Here is a 24,776-nt window from a genome sequence, read left to right as displayed (position 1 = left end):
TCCCAGTTCATTCACATGACACTGGTGACTTTTTTAGACCTTAGCCACAGAGCCAGAAACTTCGACACTGGCTGGTAGTGGTTAAGGCTGTGGTCATGTCACTGGGTACAACCACTGTTTGCATTGTTTTGTTGTTTTAGAGGAAGTGACAGCTTCACTGTCAGGGTTAAGATGACCTCCCTGGATGATTAGAGAACTCTAACTTTTGTCCGTAGCACCAGTTGTTTTCAAGCTCAAGCTAAAACTTTTTTCCCCTTTTTTTCTTTTCTCTTAATACTAATTGCTATCATCATTAGGTGTGCATTTTTAAAGCTAAAATTTGAAAACCATCTGAAACCAGTCATGTTAACTTTTTTAATATTTTACCCAAAGCTGGGTAGTTGTTAAAGTGGATGCACTACAATTTAGTTTAGAGCAAACCTAAATCCTGTCATACATGTTACATGTCATATAAAGGACAACAATCCTTCCATGAATGAAGCAAACCAGGTAATAACAGATAGGTATTTTAAACTGAAACAGATATTCAGAAATATGTGTTTATTTGTAATTAAATTCATTACTCTGTACATGCTTTTTCATGTCAGCCTTGGCTCCAGCGTTGAGCACATATCGCTATGTTGTCCAAGCTACTGGAAACCTCAGCTTACCCCTTCCTTAGTTCTCCATTCAACTTCTAACTTTAAACCAATCTCTCATCTGCTAATTATCAGTGGTTGCGGAGTATCCCTGGGGTCTGATCAGCACCTAGTGTCTCATAATCCAACCCACCACTCAATCCTGTGGCGCCTCATACTGCTGATTAAGGGATCTGAGCCCATACAAAAATAACTCACCTCTAACTCACCTCCACAGTCCTCCCCTCTCCTCATTTCTTGATTGAAAAATCTTCAGTTCATTTGGATGTATCTTCCACACATCATTAAAGAACAACCTAATACAGTGATCAGTACTCTTGTGGAAGTAACAACATCCTCTAAGTAAAACTGATTTTAATCACTGAAGCATAGTGTTCTGGTTCATCACAGTTCATCTAGCTACTTTAAGAAAAACATAGCTGGGATTCTGCTAATGAGAGCCCTTAGCAGACTCATTTTTCATTTGTAAGCACAAAGGAAAGAGTCAGGAGCCCAGTCTGGTATTAATAAGAACATCATCTGTGCTGCAGATCAGACTTCTCCCTGCATCTGAAAGCTTGATCGGCTCCATCACAAGCTTTCTAATCAATGCTGATGGATGACGGCCATGAACAACATTTTCACTTATATTTTCTTGTACTTGATCTTATCCTCAACCAGCAATAAAAGCCCATAACACCATTATTTCAATAATAGTGCATTTTTTCTTTCTCTTTAGAAACTGTTGGTTATTAATTTCAATTATAAGGTCATTCATTAATGTACATCGGGCAGATTCCCTTAGATTTGTGTACTACGCACAATCACTCACGCAAGTTGTGATAAATCACTGGAAGAATTGATGTTCTCCAACAGCATTACTGCAGCTATAGAGTATTAATCATAAAGGGACAGATTATTACCTGTCCTCCATCCATCTTTTGCTTGTGACATCGCCGGGTCTAAACAAACAATCACATGTTGGTATTATCCATGGTGTGTTTGTCTGTAGGCACAGACAAACGGTTCTTATGGATCCTTGGCTGGTGCCAAACAGTTCTGGTATTTTTCTACTGTAGTTTAAGATAAAACCATGATTTATTTGAAGACACAAAGAGTGAAAAGACAATTACAATTACAATCCACGTGTACACAGGTGTTTTAGTAAATGTATTGTTTTAGTCGAGTAAAAACTGAGCTTTTGAAAAACTCCTTACAGGGTGAAGGAAGGGCACCCTGCTTGTGACTGACAAGATTTTCTTTGTTTGTTCTGCAGCATCTCCAACTGTCCCTCCGCTACGCTCAGAGCATTTCAAGCCCTGTCATGAGAAGGACTTGGCCTACTGCCTAAATGGTGGCGAATGCTTTGTCATCGAGACACTCAGCGGGCCTCACAAACACTGCAAGTAAGTGATAATATTATTGAAATACCTCTGCTTCTTTCCTTTCTTGTGCTCTCTTTCCTGCATCCACAGCCTTTGCATTCTCCAGAGATTTCTGTTGTGTCTGCTCGGTATATGGTTGGTTGTTCTGAGATTTAGCTGTATACTTTGGATTAGATACTTGATATATCATCATGCTACATATATTAAAAGTGATAATCAGTTAAAGGACATGCATACAAAATAGGCAGTTTTTCCTGTCTCTTTTCTAAAGGATAGATGGGTTAGGTTTTGTTCAGTGTTGCATATCTGGTGTAAATTTGTGTGACGCAGCTATACACCAAATATAGTAAAATATGCAACGAGTTAAAGAAAGAATCTCCCTGCCAAACACTCACAACACCTCATCGAGAAGTTTGCAAGCTGATTCTGTTTCTTTCTTTAAAGATAGAAGCTTTTATTCACAGCACTTAACATGAACAAATGATAGGAGTCTTAGACGTCAAGACCTAAAAAGGCAGCACACTCTCCTCTAATCCACTCTGCTGTTTAGTGTTAAACAAATACTACAAATTTCTCAGCAAAGGCTAATTATGCTTCTTCCTGGTTTCACCTCTTCCTGCCCAAAAGCTCTGCAGGTAGTCGCATATTGAATGATCTACTGGTTAAGCAAGGTTTGTGAGATACTGAACATGTGCACCGATGACTATAAATGCTGTGAATCTATGCTGACAACTGCTACCCACTGTGAAGGGGTAAGCTAAGAAAAAATCCAGTGAATGCAAAGTATTTGATATTGTAGCAGCATCTGTAGGGACTGCTTCTTTATTTGACTTACTTTATCAAAAGATTCTTGCATCTTTGTCTTCCTGCTGTGTGTGTGTGAGGATTATATTAATATCTACGTGCACCTTATTTGTCCCAGATTTGAGAGTAGAGCTCATGGGCACTTAGCCCCTTTAAATGTGGGGCCTTTTACTAATTAAGTCCCAGAACAACTTCTTCCAAAATCTAACCTCCGGACTTCCACCCGACCTCTTTTTCAAAGAGTGTGTTTTTCCAGCCCTGAGCTACGACTATACATCCATACGCATGTGAAAGTGTGCATGTGAGCATCCACAAATGAGGAAGGATTCTACTCAAGCAATGGAAGACTCGCTAAGCCGAAAAATAAGATCAAAATGAATATGAGATGCAGTGATCATTGTGCATTTGAACACCACACATGCACTCGGTCTCTTACACAAAAACAACAAACCACAATACTGTGAGAAGTCATCTCACATGGGAAATTTGTTATTTTCTGTTTACAAGTCTGCTTGCATGCTGCTGGCCAGTAATCAGTAGCCGGCCTCAAGTTGAACATCTGCAGGCAGTTACAGTTTAGACTCACAGATTTCGGCCAGCAAATGGACTGTTATCATGCTTATGGGGTCAACAGAGCTACGGAGAATCAGACAGCACGATTTGGACTTTACAGATAAATTATGCTGTTTTTTGGGGGAGGGTTAATTTTTTTCTGGAATAGGTTATTTGCCATATAAAATACGGTACAGGCATTAGAGGTTGTCCTACATTGGTTTGCCACTTCTGTAGTTTTCAGTTGATTATGCACTGTGAGGTTCAGTAAAAACTCCACCAAGCCCAGAACAATCAGTTTTTTTCTCTTTTATTACAAGAACAGTGTTGTAGCTTGAACTATGATAAGAAAACCACAGAACAGAGAAAATGGGTGAGAAAGACCAAGGTGTAGGTGGATGAGGAGTTGGAGATGGGGGAGGACTGTTGTCCTCCCCGGCTCACTTCTGTTGCCATGACAACCCAATAATCTGTGGACAAGCTCAGCTGTTAAAGAGTGGAGGGTTGCGATGTATGCTGGGACTGCCTTGATCAGGCTGCCTGTGAATGTTAATGCGTGTGAGGTAGAGAACAGCAAAGAGCTTAATCGTGTGGCAGTGAGCTTTCTAAAGGAATAATATGGACCATCGAGCAATACGACATTCACTCTGAATCTGAATAACAGCTGGTGTGACAAAGCAGTAAAACTAAGAAGTGTGTTGGTTAAAAGATAACATTTGGAGTTTAGAAAGGGTCATCTTTAATATTTAGGAACTGATTAGACTAAGATGATGCTTCATACTGTAGGAATACTTCAGAAGTTGATCTACTTCCTGAGTGAGGCCTTTAAATATTACAAACCATATAAAAGAGGATACATTTTGTTTCAGCTGACTCGCTTCGAGACATTAATTTATCGTCATCAACAAAAGAATGATGAATTTCACCGCAGGCGTGAGATCAATGCATAATCTGATTCAATTTGTGTTTACAACAAATTGAGACAAATCCACTTATAAAAGTGTGATCAATTCAGACAGTAAATGGGGATAAATTGAGCCGGTTTGTGGCATTATTTGCCACTGAATTAATCATTTTTTGTTAGTAAGATGAAACCTGATCCTTTTTGCAATGATTTCCTCCGACGAGTCATAACTCAAGTATCAAGTGGCATTCCCAGCCAGCTGTGAAACAGGTGTAGATTGTCCCCGGGAGCATTGTTTAGCACTGACACTGTGTGCAACGCTCGCGTTTGCCATCCTTATGGGATGGCTGCAGAGTCCGAAGGAGATATGAGTCATAAGGACTGCTCGTCCTCTCACACAGAGACCCACCGTGCATACATGCCAGTGCTCCATGCTTTGGGCAACATAGTCAGGCATTCATTAGTGCTCAGCTAACCAGGAAATTAGTCACTGTGCTAAGATAATATTTTAAGAACATGGCAAGAGGCCAATGCATTGAGTTTTAAAAGTATGTGATACTGAATTTGATTAATTACTTTTTTGAGCTAAGCGTGATTTTTTCCGAAGAGGACCAAAGGTCTAATAATAGCTTTGGTGTAATTACTGCTTCAAACAATGCCTGTTTAAATATCTTTCTGACCATTTTTTCCTAAATACTTTTACAGTCATTTATCTCTTTATTCTTATCCTCTGATTTTAGAGAGAATTGTTGGCCCCGAGTAACAAATCTGCTATACGCCGATTGTCGCATTCACCCTACTGAGCCAGCGATCCAGGAAATTTCACTTCACCGCTTCTTTCTTGGAACACTTTTATTTATTCTGTCTTCAGAGTTGCATGCAATGAATTTGGTTTCTGGACAGTTTAGTATTTATTTCCTTCTGCCAGAGTGACCAGGCAAAAACTGTGTCCTTCTGCCTAGTTAGCTAAGCCCGTCTCACTGCCCTCTGTTGAGAAGCTGTTCCAAAGCGTCAGGAAGGAAATCTCACCTGGCAAGTAGAGATGGTGTGGGTTTAGAAGAGATCCTTCCAGAGCCCGAGCCAATGAGAGAGGACAGTGACACAGATACTCTCTGGAGGGTGGAACCAGATATACCACGCACGAGCCCTGGTGCTGCTTGTGTACAGCCAGCTATGTTGGTTCAGTGTGTGTTGCGGGTCATACAGTTGACCTCTCATTGAGTGAGGGTGTTTTTGAGCAATGTAAAATCTTACTGTGGGACCCACAGTGAACCTTTTTTAAAACACAAAACATGATGGAAGGGGGCTTGCTGGCTTTTAATTTGCACTTTTTTGCTCAGAGGTCTTTTTTTGAATTGAATGAATGTGGAGCACATTGCTCAACAGCACTGAATTGAAAAACTAAACAGCCGTGTAGGTTTAAAACGTTGTTCAAGACAAAGAGTACTGATATAAAGAGTATTGATGTTTCAGATTTTATTCGTTTGATATCTCTTTTTTTTGCTTCATCATTGATAGCGAAAGGCCACATGAGAACCTCTCCACAGTTGTAAACTTGAGCATTTCATGATTAAATGACCCTTGAGCTGATGTGTTGTGCAGGTACAAACATGCAGTGGAGGCCGTGTCTAAAGTTTAGATAAAACACTATCAAAAGAATGAATAGAATACAACACAATATTTTGTAGCACTCGCTTGCCAAGGATTCCTGTTTTCTGGCGACGTGAAGAACGACATGGGAGGGGTAAGGTTCCACTGCTTTCTGGAGTGTAATCCTCCTTCCCTTACTGACAGTCCTCCTCATCTTCCCTCCTGTCTCTGTGGACTCCAGTCTTGTCTTTTTCTTGGTGACCTTAGGCTTTTCCAAAGCATTCAACCATGGATCAGCCCCACTAGATTGACTTGGGCCGCACAGGTGCGAGGAGCGGCTGCACAGAGGAATAGATGACTTTACTTTCCCTCCTCATGCACACATACACACACTTACAAGCCAATTAACAAGAAGCATGCATGAAATTGAAAAAATAGCAGCCATAACACACATTTAAGCTGCCAGTAAACAAGCTGATTAAAATGTATATGGAAAACACAGGCGTGTGACACATCTGTGACAGAATTCCAGTGCCAGGTCATGTTCACCACATAAAATGTTATCACATATTGTTTTTAAATATAGCATAAATTGGAAAAAAAGAATGTTTTCAACAAGCCGCACGAACTGTCCTTTGGGTTTGTTATTACGATGCACTGGGTGATGGAGATAAAGATAGACATAAAGTAAAGAACCATGTGCTCACATATAAACACAGTTTGATGGGGAATGTTTTAAGCCAAACCAAAATGCTTTCCTCAATCTATCCAACTAATTAACCAGCAAGTAAAAGCAAAATTAAAAGGTGAGTGTTCTCGTTTGATAATTACAGCCTTTAAATGTGCTCGTTAAAAGGTTGCTGTGCCTGGCGTGTTATGGCATCAATGCCAAGGACACCTCGTGTGTATCTTTGCATCTGCAGCAGCATTTAATAGACCGGTTTTGACTCTTTATGACGACAGCACATCGGGAAAATTGTTTGCATTAACAAGTTTCCATTAAAATGTGATGTGAAACAATGTTTTAGATTCTTTGTTGTTTTTACCACGACGTTACTTTATTTTGATGCCTGATCATTATGCAGAATGTGTTTCCCCTGAGTGAAACCTTTGTGTCTTCTGCCCATTATCTTTTAGTAAAATATCGACCATCGACAGCACAGAATTTTTTGCTTCACATCCGATTTTTGTCTCATTTCCAGCATTAGCAAGTGTGGTTTTGGCTTAAAGATTTTTTTTCCAAATATTCAAACAGTGTTGCAAGTGGCATTTAAATGCTGTTGAGCCAACGGTTATAAATAATGTTTGATAATCCTCTGCTTTTTTTTTTCAGCCATTTTTCAACCAGTGCTCACTAACTCCAGAAAGCATTTCATACTCAAAGCTCATGAGACTTTAGTCAATGTCACATTCCGCTGCCCTGAACTCTTTGCTCTGGGCATTTGGAAAAAAACATTTAATGCAATCAGTCACACAAAAATGGACACATGTGAGAGTTATCCCAAGATACCCCCCGACATCACATTCCAACTGTGAGTTTGTCAGGAGTCAAGGAGTGTGTATATAGGGGTCAGTGCATTCTGTGAAATATTGTTTCTGTCAGCAGGGATTTACCTTGGCTGGATAAAGGTGTGTCAGATGCTCCCTACAGAGAATATTTTTATAAACAAAGCAATGTCCAAGTATGTTGTCATTAGAGAAACAAAAAAATCTTTATTGCTAATTAAATTCATAAACTGCTCGGATGCTGATAAAAAATAAAATCCTTTTTTTTCCTTAGTCACTTCTTCTCCATCTTTCTTCCCTTTTCCTTCTCCAGACAGCCCTCCCTCTCTCTGTTCTCTTCTCTTTTGCTTTGTCGATTTCTCTAAACCCTCTTCGCCATCTGTGCGATAATAATGGCACACCAGTGGGAGTTCCACTGGTGTCTTTCTGACAGTAATAAACAAGGCTGATGCCATGGCATGCTTTCGAGGTGGGAGAAAATTAAACAGATAAGAGACCACATATTGTGGCTAGAAGGCACCGCTTTTGGTGAGCGAATCCTCCAAGATGCAAAGAGGAGCACTCAACGTGCCTGGGAATGAAAAGCAGAAGCTGGAAAGAATTTTGGACCAGGAAACAAGCAATAAAATGGCTTTTTGGGCGACATGGTGACGGAGAGGGGCTGAACAGAGAGCAGTGGTGGCCAAATGTTAGTGTGTCACTGTTTGCTGATTAAATTAGAGCACAATGAAGGCTTGATTATCACTTGGCAGCTCAAACAGCTACCATCAAGCTTCATATTGTGGCTAAAACTAAAATAAAACATTCAAAACTAGCTTGTTTTTGTTGGTGTAAAACCCCCAGTCGGCATTTATTTATGGTTTTGCTTTACAGTGCTCAGCATCACACTGAGTGACCAAGGTAGAGTATACATGTACTGATGGAAACCCAACCAGACATGTATTCACAAGATGCAGACATGCTCACCTTGCTATATTCAGCCTATTTATATCAAAACCACACCATTAGGACTCTAATGCACATTGTGCAAGCGTCTTATGTCCATTTGAAGCTTTTGCTGAAGAGCACATCATCACTGTGCACCAGTGATGGCATGCTCAAATTTGGAAAGTAATTATAGAATTATGTCTGATTGGTGTTATTTCCAGTGGTTGTGAGTTTTCTCAAGCTGTCTTCTCAGTGCCATTTCTTAGTCTCAGCAACTTCTGAGTGTCTTATTGATTTGTATTGATGGCTTTGTTTGTCTTAATTAGAAAGATTTACCAACTTTAATTGTGCAATTGCATTAGCTCTCTCAGTTTGGTAAACAGCACAAAGTATCCAATTAAGGCTGTTTCATGAATGTACTGTACACGCACTGTGCATGCACGCATGTGCACGCGTGTGTGTGGGTGGGAATGAGCGTGTGTAAGACTGGAGTCTCTTTATCATAAGCATAATATGAATAATGTGAATTGGTCAAAACTGTCTCTAGAAAAGAATGTACACAGTTATGTTTGTTGAAGGCTGATGAATCTGTTATGACAGTGATGGGGAATCATGAACTGGGATCTGCACTGTGAGAGCGCAGAAACACTTGAAAGCTTGAAATAATTGTCAAATTCAACACTGTTATGAGTAATAGCACTTACACAAATTATGATCATTAATCAAAAAGACATTTTCCTGTGAATAGCACTCAAAGCCTGTTTTTTTTTTTTAAAGGTAGTTTGATGAAGAATATCCTGAAGCAACTGGGTAAAAATGCTGCACTTGGGTGACACTATTGTATTGTCACTGTAGCTTGCCTTCACCGGTGTATGAATGTGAGAGTGAATGTATTGTAAAGCGCTTTGAGGGGTCCCGAAAAGCGCTATATAAATGCAATCCATTATTATTATTATTATTATTATTATTATTATTATTATTATTATTATTATTATTTTTAAATCTTTTTCTTTTGAAAATACTGCATTAGAGTATTGCTCTGCAGTAAAATAATATGTTACCCAACACAAAAATGATAGAAATTTGGTAAAATTAGCATAGTTAGCACATGCATGAAACAAACACTTTTTGGATGCACAACACAATGATTTTTGTAAACATCCACTGTTTAAACCCACTTTAAAAACAAACAAACTTGAGATTTGGTGCCTAGACTTGAGAGACATGAGGTTTATAGTTAAGGTAATTATGCAAAAATGAAAAATAAGCATCATGACTTGAATTTTGGGGTTTGGGGTTTGGTTTGCATGAATTTCTGTCTGCTGTGACAAAAATCCTAATCGACTTTCCTTCTGGTTTGTGCTGTTTCTGTTTCGTGCTTTGACATGAGTGACAGCCAGGATGTTTTTCATTATAAGAATCAGTGATATAAATCAGTGAGCTGAAATAGGATCACATTTTTATTCCAACACCCACACAGACTCATCATTCCGAGGCTCATAACTTACTACGATGCAGTTCGCCACATTCGGTCATAGGCAGTAAAAGGGGTATAAGCATTTCAAAGGTGTGTTCGGAGACACAACACACACACGTACGTCCAGATATCATACATGTCTGACAGCTCTGTCAAGGCTGTCAGGGATACACTGAGGAAGGAGAAAAAGGAGAGTCATGACCTCATGGTGCGAGACAAAAGCAAGAGGCAGAAAAATAAAGGCGAGAGACAGAGATGGGGTCACAGGAAGTGTTTGGCACATCAAAGCTTGAAGAACATTGCAGCGTTATCCTCGATAATGATGCACAAAAACTCACAAGATGTGTAGCGCACAGTAACAAAACTCAGAGTGAAGCAGAGGAGAGTGAAAGGAGATAGTATGGGTGGGGTGGGGGAGTGGATGAGGACGTAGACATACAATAATTTGGTGGTTCCTAATCAAGGCATCCCTTTCAAGTCAGCAGGTTTGATGTGGTAATAGGATGCAAATGTATGCAAATGAACCTTCTTTTCCCTCAAAACTCTGAATTTGCTTTGCCCCTTCATGCAGGACGGGAGAACTCTGAATAAACAGGCGAACAAGGCACGGGACTATTGACTATAATTTAATTATTATTATAATTTTTAATGATAGTGAAAGTTTTAGGGTGGCACCAAAGACACTGTAATTTACCCTGCCTGTACCTGAACTCAGGCATAGAGGTGAATATCAGCATGTGCGCATTCGAAAAAGAACTTTTATAATGAACGCAAAAAGCAAAAGCTGTTGTAAAATATATATTTACATAAGGAATTGCTGAGGAAAGGAGAAAGGCAGGAATATGGAACATAGAGACGGAGATTGCAAGCGACAGAGAGGGAGAATAGGAAAAAAGAATAACTGAAGACAAGCTGTGCCTGCAATGTTAAGCAGGTCTGGAGTCCCAGTGCTACCTGGGAGCTATACCAGCCTGCTGATGTGTGTTTTCACTGTAGTGCACTTCACTCTGAAATGGCAGCAGCGCCCCAAGCCCAGACATGTCTGTCTCCTTCTCTGACTAACAAGAAGCAGCCCTCAGTCAGGATATTTTCAGAATAGCGAGGCTTGATTACACATGTAATCACACATGCAATGCATGAACCCTATGGCAAAACACCCACACTCAGATGCTTTACAAACCTTTAACAAGGAGAGGGCTCATGCATAGTCCCTGCATACAGCGGCTCCCTCATGCACCTCATTATGTGTTCATGGATTTTTTATGTTTTCCCATCCTGTCAAGAAGAGAATCTGGTCAAGGTCACTGTAACACTGACACTCGGCTAATGGTCAATTTGACATTCAACCAGACCCAATTTAATTCTCTTTTAGACATGCTTTTTCTCCAATTACTGGCAATTAAGTATTTTCTGAAAAGCCAGAAATCACCTCTGAAGCAGCGTTATTAGACCTGACCCAATACATAAGCTAACTAATCGCCTGCTTGGGGTGCCTGTAGCCACAAGGGGGCCCACAAGGGCACTTGTCTCCACTTGAGAGTGAATTAATGGAATAACAATAGGGCACACTTTTGTTCTGACCTAGCTGGGCAGTGTAGCTCTTGAACTGTGTGACCTACTGGCTGAAAGTCACTTCTGGGGCTTTATTCAGTGATATATCACACACAATTTGTAGTCAGGTTAAAAATATTACATGTTAAAGTGTTCTGTCTCCTGGTAAACTATCTCTGGTCATAGTATAAAAGATATGCTCCGTATTCAGTTATCTCGGGATTCTATATAAAAGATTCAGTTTAATAAATAGTGCCTTTTTATATTTTATTATCTTTGCATTCTTAAACTGAAGCTCAGGTGCAAACTGTGGAGGAAGGATTGCAGTGGGAGTAGAAGAACTCAGGTGTGAGATGTGACCGTGTGGCACTGGGAAGCAGCGTTTTGGGATTTTTTAGACCCTGTTTGGAACTGGTGCCCAGTGCAGAGCCAACTGGTGAAGCTTAAAGTAGCGCAGCTCTTTATTGTTTGTGTTGGAGTGAGGCTGAACTCATTCCAGCTGCACCTGCCTGTTGTAAGGCTTAAACTCCATCCTCAAAAAGGCAAAGTGATTGCCCTGGAGCTGACAGTTGGTCACAGGGGGGCATTCCCGGTTTTGGTTGTGGAAATAACACTTTAATTATTTCCCACTTCACAACATTATCTCCAACAGTTATTTTTGCCTGTCACTAAAAGTCACTGTATGTGCATGTTGCTATGAGCCTCTACCTGTATGTGCACGCCTTCAAGCTTAGCTAGGGCTAACAATGGACCTTATAATGAATTCACCCAGGTTAAATGAAGCACTCAGGTCAAATTTTAAACTGCTGACTGACTGATTCTGTCATCACAAAAGAAAACCATTTGTGTGCACACTTATGGATGTTACATTACACAAGAATGCACCAAGCGTTAGCTCATAATGTGAGTGTATGTTTGCTCCCATACCAAATATGGACTTGTTGAAAATGGAAAACCCCATTCATATATTGCCTGACAGCAGGAATGTGTATATAAGTAAGCCTGTAAAACCAACACACTGTACTGTACAATGCAGTTTTATTCTTATAGCTCCAAACCACAACAGCAGGACGCTTTACATTCTAACATAGAGATCCTGCAATAACACAGAGAAAACCACAGAAGAGGGGCCTGAAAGCTGAAGTACATTTAACCCAAAGTTGATGTACATACACTGTATCCTGTCAGACGTCCTTCAACTGACTTCCTTCTCTACTAATGCCATAGATAAGTTTATATAGTAAAATGTTATTTTGGTTCAGTGAGACAACTCACTCAACTATTTAAATGAACAGAACACCAGCAGAAAATATTCAATGCCCCCAAATCGTCTCCCATCACTCTCTACAGACTAACATACATTTGGGGAGTAATGAAAAAGGCTCAGGAGGAATAACGATTCCTTCTGAGCCTGGAAGTATTTGCTGGAGTGGCTGAAACAGCAGACAGTGATGCAAGGCAGCAATGGCACTGCTGTTTCAGAGGGAAGATGTGAAACTTTTATAGTTTGGTTAGACTGGATATTGTAATATTGGAGCCTGTGTGACTTGTGGAGAATGAGCCATATTATGTTTGATTTGGTTAGTTTTTAATAGCAGTATATTTTTAAAAATACATCAGGGATTAAATAAAGAGTTTGTCTAACAAATTCTACAGATTGACATACTGTGGGTGATGTTTTGGTTCAATGAGAGAAAAATTCCTCTGGCATTGTGATAATTGGATTAAATGACTTACATTCCAAAACATACTAATCACAGCAGCAACACTTTCAGAAAGACAGTCATGTAACATTATATTATTTCTATTATTGAATTATTACAGATACATCTCAACGATGAATCAGTCTGCTTACTCACGAATTGTTTTGTATTGAATTTGAGTCATGAAATGGGAATCGGCTGAGGGAGTACCAAAACTCGCAGACTTCTTGGAGTAATATTAATAACAGCTAAAAATGATGAAAAATGCTGAAATAATTGGATTCAATTTAATCAATAAATGAAACCGTCATTCCATATGATTTCTAATCGGTGTATCCTAATCTGCATTTAATATGTTTCTCATTCATTTTCAATTTTATTAGAATGTGCACATGAATATGTATATAGGTGTGTGTGTGTGTGTGTGTGTGTGTGTGTGTGTGTGTGTGTGTGTCTGTGTGTGTGTGTTTGAGACAGAGAGAGAGAGAGAGAGACTTTAAGTGTGATTGTTATATGTGTATAAACACTTTGGACTATAAAAAGATAATCATGTGCCGGAGAAACATGGCTAATAATGGAGCCATTATTTTTCTTCTTTGGTTTACTGCAGGGCTGTTTGTGATTGACCAAGAGTGAACATGCTATTTCAGGGTTGCAACCCCACAATTCTTTGCTGCAGGCTGAGACTGGGCATAAAGGAGGTTTTCCCTTTTCAAGCTGTGGTCATGAAGGCCATAGGTTGAACGCAGCATCTGTCAGGAGATGTCATGCTGTTCCGTACCTGACATCCATTTGTCTGTTTTCAGCTTGTTAGGGATAGAGGTGAGTGTAGGTCCTTGAACACCTCGCTGATGTAAGTGGAAGAAGGAAAAAGTATTTCCAGAGAGATCTGGAGTACAACGGCCAGAGAGAACAGAGGAGAGGACATAATGGGAGTGATCCTAATGGATGCTGACAGTCCTCCCTGTCTAAGTCCAGTGCTTCTCATTCACTGGAGATCAACCTAATGTTTTCTCACACATCGATTTCACATATACCATCATAGATACAAACAGCGCTTTAAATATTTAGTAATTTAAAAAAAATAAAAGTAAAAACTCACCAATTTGTGATATAGTCACGACCTATAATCTACCGAGTTGTTTCCATCAATCCATTCTCATGTATAGTGGTTATAGTTGTTAGTTATAACTATATCACTTGGTTAGGGTTAACTGTAGGCATTAGGTGCAACTTGGTTAGGGTTAGACATTAAACTATTTACTTTGGTTTAAATTATAAGCCAGTCACATATTATAAAACTTTGTTTCATGGTTGCCATAGTAACACCGCCCACTTTTTTTCTGCAAAAATAAAAAAAATGTGTTTCTCACATGAAATCAATTTCCTATTTCCTAAAAAAATTACTTACAAATCTGTGCTTGATATCATGAAAAAAAAAGCATAAGAATTAATGGAAGTCAACATAAAATATGGATTACTTTTATATGACCTTTGTACATTTTATTTGGGCCAAGTGGCATTTTGAGTCTTCTTTTGTTTTTTTGAGTCCCAAAAAGTTGATTCTGTTCATCTGACTTCTTTATACTGAAGAAGTCACTTGGATGAGTGACATTTGGCTCTTTCTCCCACTGAAAACTTTCCATCCAGATGGAAAGAATCAACTTTTTGGGATTTACTTACCTGCATCAAGACTCTTTTGTTGTGTCTTAATCCCCCAACAAGTCCAAAAGTCTAAAACTTTTGCACACAATGGCACACATACAAAAGCAGACAAAAATTCTGAGTCACAGTTGGACTGGAGCCTATCCCAGCTGCTGCAGAGCGAGAGGCGGGGTACACCCTGCACAGGTCACCTCTCTGTGTTAGTCCAATCTGTCGCAAGGCTAACACAGAGAGACAGACAACCATTCACACTCACCTTCACACATACAGCCCATTTAGAATCCTGTTTTTCCACTGTGGGAAGAAACAGAGCACCTCAAGACAACCCACACAGATATGGGGGAGAACATGCAAAATCCAAACAGAAAAAAAAGATCTATATATTGTGTCTGACATCCATAATCAGTTTTTTTTAAATTGGCTCACCAGTTGTGTGGTTAGTCACTAACAAAAGTAAGCAACTCTGAGATGTCAACATGAAGTTTGGCCTTCATGTTGACATCTCAGAGTTGCTTACTTTTGTTAGTTCCTCAGCCTGAATGTACTTTAATGTGAAAAAAAAGAATTTAAGTGTAAAATGAAATCGGGGCACTGTTGCCAAAAACATCCTACTGGGACATTTAATAAGTCTATGTTCCCTTATGTGTTTCTCTGTGTGTTTATAAGCTATTCTGAGCCTATTAAGTTTTTGTTACACGCAGGGTTTTCTTTACATGCTTGGTGTTTCTCTCCCCTTTTCATGCTGTGGCTCCAGTGGCTAGCCCTTGTTAAAAATATTATCTCATACTGACACTCTACAACATTAATTGTCTCTCAAAGAGAGCACACAGTGGCATTAATGTGCATCCGCAGTGTGCTTCTAAAAAATGTTGGCTTGTGATTGGTGTATTATTTTTTTTTTCTTCCTACAATTATTATTAGACTAAATATAAAATGACACTACTGAGAATAGCATTTAAGTTTATAGCCAATATATTGCCAAATAACATTTGCGGTCACATTTGAGTAGCAGCTATAAATTGTACTGCTGTACGTCCAATCTGTAACATAGTTTTCCACATCTAATGACTTTTATTATTAAACGGTTTAGCACTCAGCTAACAGATAAGCCAGTGACTTTCTACACTTAAGGTTTTTTAACTTTAATAATTTTGATGAATATAAACTACTTCTTTGTGCATTAATCATCAGTACAAAGTCATGGTTGAGGAGTCTTCCGTGATATATCCCATGATAAATACATCTTTCTCTCTTTGCATAATAAAAAAGCAAATGCAAAAATATGCTCATTGATCTAATATCCGCCGTGTTAACCTCCCAAAATAAACTGTTTTTGCATAAAGTCTTCACATTCAGCTCTAGAGAACATTATCTTATTGCTACACAGATGGCCACCTGGCTCCCACTGAACTAACATGGGATGCACTCTCCTGATGTTAATAGCTGCACTCAGATGTCCTGTCCTGGTTGTAAATTACTGTATTTCTGCAGTGGGACTGCAGTCAATAATTTTTAAAAGAAGAGAGAGTGCTTCATCATACCTTCATTATCCAATGGAACTGCAGCACCGCCTTTGCATTCTGAAACAGTGAGAACAAAACCCTCAGAAAAGTCAGCTGTGGATACAACCTAAAGCCTTTGTTGTGCCAAAGAAATACGTTTTACTGTTACTGCTTTGTTGAAGGGGCCAGTGGGGGATTTGCTAATTACCAAATTTTCAAGTTACTAAATATTAAGACCTTGCAACAGTTCATTAAGCTTTTTTTCAAGTCTGTCTCAACTTCCCTGCAGTATGTCTTGCTGAGAAATTCTATTGTTAAAACAAAATGACCTTCAGCTTTTTGTGGAGGCAGATTTTTTTTTCTGTTTTCCTTCCATTGGAAACTTTTGGTGACATTTTCAACACATCCCTTGAAAATTGCTCAAACCAAACCTTTGTCCTAGCTCCAGCATAACCTCTCAACCTTACCTGTCTTTTTTTCTGTTTTACACACTACATGAATTCTTCTTCTTTTCACTTGTGTACTTCCTAACCCTTTCTGTCATACTCCTGAGATGGAAGAGGACTGCCATTTTCATGTGAGAACTGGTGTCACAGTATCATGCAGAGTGAACAGAATCAAGACGGGAGAGAAGGGAGTCAGTGTGGGTGTTGGAAAGACTTTAAGCGTCTAGCGCAGGTTTGCTTTTATGGCATGTCAATGTGCGGCTCACCCGCTTGATTCAAGAGTCCGTAACAGGCTATAAGAAAAACTGAAGGTTTTATTAAGGTCACAAAGTAACTTTATACTTCCTCTATTAGTGTACAGCACTCTGGCTTATGGAGATACAAAGGGCAGATCGATGAGCATTGCAGATGGAGCAGCGCTGGGTACAAGTCAGAGGAATTTGCTTAGATATGTGTTATAAATCAGCTGATGCTGACAGGAGAGCTCACATGGGTGGCAGCTAATGGTTCCCAGCGTGACAATATAAACATCTGTTTGCTAAAATAATATTACAATGTCACACATGCTGACACATTTTAGTCAAAATCATTCTCATGCACACCATCTTTATCCTAGAAGTGACACTACTAATTAGAAATATGTGTGATCCAAGGGTTGCTGACGACTAATTCATCATTTTTGACTCTTCTGCCAGCTAATTTTAGTGTCTCTTTCCCCATTCCTTGGCTCTGTTAGTAATCCATACATACAGTGTACATGTACAGAAAGTGACCAACAAACATATATGTGTTGTTTGGTCACTGCGTGCTGTTTTAATTGCTTCTTTGCTCATTGACATTGATTGTCCAAGTCTGTTTTGGAAGGATCATTCATCATATTTTCTCATCTGGTCATTTTTATGGCGGTAGTGGAGAGCACTTGATGACACATTAACCTAGAATCACCAACAGCGGTGTGATTGTTTTGATCTGGTGGCGATAAAGGCCATAGCATATGACTTTCATCATTTTAAAACTCATCAAGCATCCGGTGAGAACTTGTGATCTATTCATAGGGGCAGATTCATTGTGGGAGAGATGATTCCCATTAGCCCTTTTTCATCATTCATCATAGGATAAAGTCAAAACTCCTTTGCATTGATTTACAGTGACACCTAAATTTTAGCAGAGTAATAAACACAAACCATACCAGCAATCCTACCCAACGCATAAAAAACATTTCCCTTCATATGTCATTTATCTTATATATCAGGGGGGTTTTGGCGGGGGTGGGCGGGTTGTAGCAATAAGACAGTGAAAGCAGCTTGGAAAGAAAAGCGTCTGGTCTTCTTTAAGTTTCCTTGAAGACGTTTTCCCTCTCATCTGAGAAGCTTCTTCAGTTCTAAGAGCAATTGGTTGGAGAGTGCCAGATTTTAAGCCCTATGGATGTGTCCCCAGGAAGGTCGTGGACCTCTATTGATCCCCTGTCTAATCACATGAGCCAAGGTGTGAAAACGGGTGTGGGTCACAATCAGCCAAGGTTTCGGGTGAACCCATTGTGAGACTTAGCCCCACCCTATCATGTGATTTCCTGAGGTGAAATGGCCCAGGATGTGAGTGGGCATTAAGGGATCCGGGAAGGGATCTCAGAACTGGATTATAGATGGCAGACAGTTGGTGTCGTAAGCCACCGCATCTGTTCATGGATGGTCGTTCACAGTGGACATAGACGGCTTCTTTCACTCCTGTTCTCTGTCGAAAATGTGAACACTGGCATCCTTGAAAGAGTGACCTTTGTCCTTTAGATTCCTAATCACACCTTGGCTCGTGTGATTAGTAAGTAGAGGATCAATAGCGGGTCCACAACCCTTCTTGGGACTCTCCCATAGGGCGTAAAATCTGTGATTCTCCACCAGTTGCTCTTAAAACTGAAAAAGCTTCTCGGCTGAGAGGGGAATAGTCCAAACGCTTTTCTTTCCAAGCTCCTTAGACGACGATGACCTGGATGACTGAACTTTTTGAAGTTATGTTGTGGCCAGGTGCTTATAGGGGTAGTAAGTGAAACCACCAAATGATACGCACAGCTAAGATTACAGAGAAATGGGTGTAAATAGTCCTATTTTTTAAATTATGCTGTACTAGAAACACAGTAGACGAGAGATTTAAACTGAGCCACAGCAAATATCCATTTTCAACAGTTTGTGCTAATTTAGCAGTTTTTGTGTTTTATTTTCTGGGGTTGCCAAAATCCTTTCATTGTGTGTGCAAAGCCCAACTCAAAGTTTGGTTCACAGGGACAAAAATGAACTAACTCATGTTTGTTTGTTTTCTGTTTGTTTTTATGGGATGCTCTGATTCTATTTTAGTAGAAAGTCGTCCTGCCATCAATGCAGCCCTGAATCGTTTCCACTTCTGAATCTAAATAAATATTCTGCGTCAGAATGACAGATTCTGTTTAAATGCAAATGAAAACAAAAATCACTGCCTGTTTTTTTATCCTTTAAACATTGTTTTATAAAGCTTTGCAGTTCAACACAGTTTCCAAACATAATTAAGCTGTATAGTAACTTATGTGGCGGTTTGCTGTCAGTGTTGCCTTTTGGTAACGACTTCCTGTCATCATCTGTCACTCACAGATATTTCCCAGAACTGATTTGAAGATGTAACTCAGTTTGACATTTTCAATATTTTTGCTTCACAATGAAGAAGCTCATCTTTTCTTTTTATGAATTAAGCATTTTCATTCTAAAATAAATTGTTTTCTAATAAAAACAATACTGGCAGTGGCCAGTGGTACCTCTTAGCCTCCTAATAGGTTTAGCTTTTGTCTGAATTTCAAAATTCTATGTCACCTTGTTCTCGAGTTATCACATTTATAAGATTTTCAGAAAACTTGACCTCCTGAGGTCATGGTCTAATGCCTGCTCAAACGTGTCCGAGACTTTTAGAACATACACCTATGCTATCAATTTAAAACTGCTACGTTGCCTTGTTCTCGTGTTATTCTCAACAAAATATTTTCAAAAAAATAACCTTTGACCTCTGACCTTGAGGCTGAGGTCACTGAGATTCAAACCCATCTGAAATTTGTAGTAGATAGAACTATGGTATTAACTTGAAACTCCTACATTGCTTTGCTCTCAAGTTATCGCATTCACAAACGTGGTTGTCCGTGTCACCCACCCCGTCAGTTTAGACTTTTTACCTGATGGGGTAAAAACTACAAAACTATAGCTAAACATTTAGGATTTTAGTTAGTTTTCCTTTGATGTAAACTCATAATGTCTAGCAACAAGACCAGACCTGGGAATTATCATTTTTTGTTGGTAAATATGTGCAGTGCCTGGAAAGAAGTAATGTCATTGAGGTCATGTTAATATGAAATACAGGGAAGAGCAGCAGAGACAGCACCTGAATATTTGTGTGTGTGTGTGTGTGTGTGTGTGTGTGTGTGTGTGTGTGTGTGTGTGTGTTGGGTTGTGTATACGGAAGAAAATTCTGGAGTACAACTTACATCAGGTCAGCCGGTCAATCTTGGAGAGGTAATTAAAGAATGAGGACCTTGGCCAAGTTCAGCACAGTGGAAAGAACAAGATGTGTTGACAAAATGTTTTGGCAATCAAGATGTATGTACACTGTTTGTTTTTTCACACACACTCACACACACACACATACACACACATACACACACACACACACACACACACATATATGTATATATATATATATACATATATACATATTCTTTCCAGTGTGGAAACCATTGTGATATAAGATGATACGGGCAGACATTTACATTGTAGAGGTTAATTTGTTTTTCTCTTCATAACCTCTTAATCAGACCATGATATGAAGCGAAGCTGTCAGTCCGGTAATGAAGCACCTATCGTCTATAAAGGGCACCTTTGCTGTAGGGCTGCTCAATTAATCGAATTTTAATCGTGATTACGATCTGGGCCTCCTCTCGCGCTGCTCCGTGTGGCAAATCGAGCGCACCTCTCTGCGTTTCGAACACGCGTCACAACAATTAAGAGGACCTGAGGGAAGCTCGGAAAGCTCGGAAAGCTAAGCAGAAGTTATTTGGAGAGGAGAGGATAATGGCTGCTGAAGAAAGAATGCCGTTGGTTGAAAAGAGAGGTAAAACGACTTCAGTGGTGTGGAAACATTACAGGTTCGCGGAGTCAGACGTGGATCAAGTAGATATAGTGTGGAAACTTTGCTACGGTGCACCACAGAGCAACACTACAAATGTATTCAATCATTTGAAGACCGCTCACAAAGTGACATACGATCAAACAATGAAGGAACATAGAGAAAAACTCTTGACAACACCTGCTTCATCCTCACAGACCTCCATTCACGCTACCCTGTACAACGCGACTAAATATCCCACCAGCTCCCAGAGACACAAGGAGATAACAAACGCGGCAACGTTTTCCTCGCCAAAGACCACTGCTCAATTAACACAGTGAACAACCAGTATTATGCAGGATTTTGAAGTTCACTAAACATAGATGTTTACATTTTTCATTTATTTTTTATATTGCAAACATTTGCACTGTTATCAGTATTTGCACACTATTTTATATTATTTTTTGACAATCTTTAAAACCATTATTCAATACATTGTTATTGTTAAATAAATATCGTCAAATAATCGAGATCTCAATTTCAGTGAAAATAATCGTGATTATCATTTTTGCCATAATCGAGCAGCCCTACTTTGCTGTAGTGCCACCATCAGTGATTAGTATGCTTGGTAACTGCTTTGCTAACTTTGAGGAGGTGTTTCCAAAATTATGCAAAACACGCTGCAAAGCAAGTTTACATGACTTGAAGCAAAATGCCTGAAGCAAGATCAGAGGCACGACTGACTTCTCTGCCCCTTTTGAAAATATTGACAGACCCATACTGGAGTAAGTCTCCTCGGACTCAGTCAGGAGACTGTTTTTCGCCTTTATTCATGCTCTCCAGAGAGTGTGATACAGTGAAATATTTGTGATCCTACTCTGTGTGTTGAAAATAGTGAGCATACTGACAGTAAAATTAATCTGAAGTTACAGAGTAAAATCAAACTAGGGAATGAAAATGTCTCTCTGGAAAATAATTGCCCTGCCTTAAATCACTCTGAATGGAGTTATCACTGTGAACCACACTGCTTATGTGTTTGAGTGGATTCACACTGCTTATAGTATCTCAGTACTAAAAAGCAAGCAAAGCTTTCATGCAGTGAGTGTAAATAACATCCCCTTGGGGTTTTAAGACACTTGACCAGTGACTTATGTTATTATTGCAGATCTTGTTTATTTGCAAATTTTTCAAAATACATTTTTCAGGTTGTTTTTCAACTCGACATAAAGTGTTATGGTCTCTAGTTCTAAATAGTCATTAAACTAATTCACCTACTTTCTGGGCACCAACTTTAATCATAATAAATCTAATCATATTAAAGTCAGAGGTAGATTTTTGGTCTGGGAATTATGGGGTTAAGTTGATAACATGGTGTAAAAGAAGTGGGCAGTCAGTCGGACAAATGAACTGCCTATTTGCATTTGTCCACTTTTTTTCAGGGTTTTTTTTTCTTGTCATTTTAGTTTCCTAGTTTATTGGGATATAGGACTGATTGTTTAACTGATGGTGGACAGTTGGTTAATAAAATACAAGTTGCTCTGTTGACAGATTTTAAGGTTTAGAGTTAAAATGTAGATTATATTAAAGTTACTGCCAGCGTTAGATTTAGACTAATGCTGGTTGCGAGGCTTAACTTTGAGTGATTAGTATGTGAAATTGCTGTTTTCTACATAAGTGGAAACAGTAGTTGCTAATAAACTAGTGCATGCTTTTGTGCTTTGGCACGCTGGGAAAACTCCACTTACCTGTTTCCCAGCTGCCCACTTCCACATACTGCATTTCAATTCCTTTCACTTTAATTCAGTTTTATTTGTATAGCATTAATTCACAAATGTTGCCTCGTAGTTCTATATAATTTAAGGTAAAGACTCTGGGGTTTGCTCTGTAATAGCATAAAGAAGAGACCTTTGGCAGAACCAGGGAGGGGCAGCCATCTGCTGTGATGTGTTGGGGTTTGAGTGGAGAAGGGGAAAAACAGAAGCATATTATAATACAAAGGTTACTTGAGTATTTATTATATTTATTGGATAATTAGGTGCTCCACATAAGTCAAATGACACAACTGACACAATGTTTCATCATAAAACAAGAATATGTTGCAGTAAAATCGCCAGTGAAAAAGTTAAAAGCAGAACAATGTCCCCCTCAATTGACAAAAAAGAAAAAAAGTGTGTGGTTGTATACATTATGCATAGACCTCCCGAGTGGCTGTGCAGTGATATTTACAGCATATTGGTCGGTGAGGAGGTCACTTCTTTGCCTTTGCACAATAACACACCTTTCTGCTCCTTTGCCTGCATAAATGCATGCCTTCGCATAAAAATGCCTGCAAGAATGTGACTCGTGCCTAATGAGGAAGGGAGTGAGTTTTTGGTTTGTAACAGAATCGTTCTGCTTCATATCCAGTTCAGCTATGAAGACAATTATCCACAGTTGAGAGACATTTTAAAACATTAAGGGTCATTTAACAGTATATCCAATAAGTGAAGTGAGATAAAGAGTCATCCGATGTCCAAGAAATTCAGCAAAGCAAACTGTTGCACAGCATTAATTGTGAGGGCAATATTTCCAGGAATTGTTAAATAATTACAGCTCTTGTTGCTCTTCTCTTTCTTACGCATGCTTAATCATTTAAATCATATCTTGTTCTTGTTCTTCTCATTGGTTTTCTTATTATCTTTAACATTTATGACACATTTATTTTAATATTTTCCAGATTGTTGCTTTTTACATGTTATAACTGAACTGTTAACCTTCGGTCTTTATACAGTGCTCATCACAGCATCAGTGTCAACAACACCAAGACGAAAGATATTCCTTTCTACAAATAATCAACCATTTACTGGGCTTTCTCCTTTACATTAAATATAACACGGAAAAGAAGATTACAGGGTGCAGGAGGCATGACTGCAGTGACAGCACTGTTTGAATTCTTCCTTGTTCTTCATGTTCAACAGCGAAGCTAAAGAAATACAGAAACAAGGTAGAGTGCCTGGGCTCCCCCTCTCACTGTCTTTCTTTAAAAAAAAGATGAGCCTCTTTTGCTGCCTGAAACCATGAAAGGCTTAAATTACTATAAGAGCATCTATATCTGTGGTATGAAATTTCAGAAAATTAAGACCTGAAGTTAGAAGCCTATATGGTGAGACTAGTCTCTGTGTGTGTGGAAATCTTTGTGAGGATAGAGAATTGGTATGCTACTGTACTTGTGGGGACCAACAGCCCTTATGGGAACAAAATACCCGTCCCGACGAGTTTGAAGGCAATTTTGAGCTTCAAAATGTGATTTTAGTGTCAGGGTTACAATTAGGTTATGGTTAGGTTTCGGCTAAGGGTTAGAGTTAGGCATTCGTGTTGATTGATTGGAGTTACGGTAAACAGTTAGGGAAAACATTATGTCAATGAAATGTTCTCACTAAGATATGAAAACGAGTGTGTTTGTGTGTGTCAGTGCATGCTCATGTCCAACCGTTGAAGTAGGCTTGAAAGCCAAAGGTACAAATGTTGCCATGTTGTCAGTATGTCCAGAGTTCACACCTTTGAACAGGTGTTTTCCTGCTGTGGAACAGAGGAGAGTGAAAGAGTGGTCATGAAGGAGGAGTGAGAAAGAGAGCGAAAATGAGAACGAGTGTCAAGGTCAGAGAGTAATTAGGCCTTTTTTCTGTCAGACCAGGGAAACTGTCAAGCCTTAGGGATGAAAAGTGATTATATGGGAGCATGAGAGTAATTGAATTCAGTTGCAGAGCCAAAAGAGAGGATTGGAGTCTGAGGAAGGAAAAAAGCATGAATATAATTTCAGCACTAATGACACTTGTCATTTGATTATTTTGATTTTAAACAGATGCCAAATCTGAACCCTATAGCAAACCAGGAGAAAATGAACCTATATGATTTTTATTGTTCCCCACCGTGTTTTCAACAGAACTCCAACAAACGCGTCTCGCCATTTATACCCAACCATTTCGTTCATTTAGAGTGTTTACTCAGTGAGAGTATTATGGATTTGTTTCACTCCAGTATATGAGCTGCATGCAAAT

At 39.2% G+C, this 24,776-nt stretch overlaps 1 protein-coding gene across 3 annotated transcripts in view; it reads left to right on the top strand.

The window, feature by feature from the left end:
- nrg3a (neuregulin 3a) overlaps nt 1-24,776 on the top strand; it is a 336,802-nt gene that overhangs the window by 195,570 nt on the left and 116,456 nt on the right. For all 3 annotated transcript variants that reach the window (XM_019367053.2, XM_025897549.1, XM_005473727.4), the window contains exon 2: nt 1,894-2,023. In XM_019367053.2, the coding sequence (XP_019222598.1) occupies nt 1,894-2,023 (130 nt within the window). The remainder of the gene's footprint in view (nt 1-1,893; nt 2,024-24,776) is intronic.

This window comes from Oreochromis niloticus, linkage group LG13 (assembly GCF_001858045.2).
Source record: "Oreochromis niloticus isolate F11D_XX linkage group LG13, O_niloticus_UMD_NMBU, whole genome shotgun sequence".
In the NCBI taxonomy this organism is placed as follows: Eukaryota; Metazoa; Chordata; class Actinopteri; order Cichliformes; family Cichlidae; genus Oreochromis; species Oreochromis niloticus.
The sequence above is the reverse complement of the archived record's forward strand: the minus strand, read 5'-3'. Positions and strand labels throughout refer to the sequence as shown.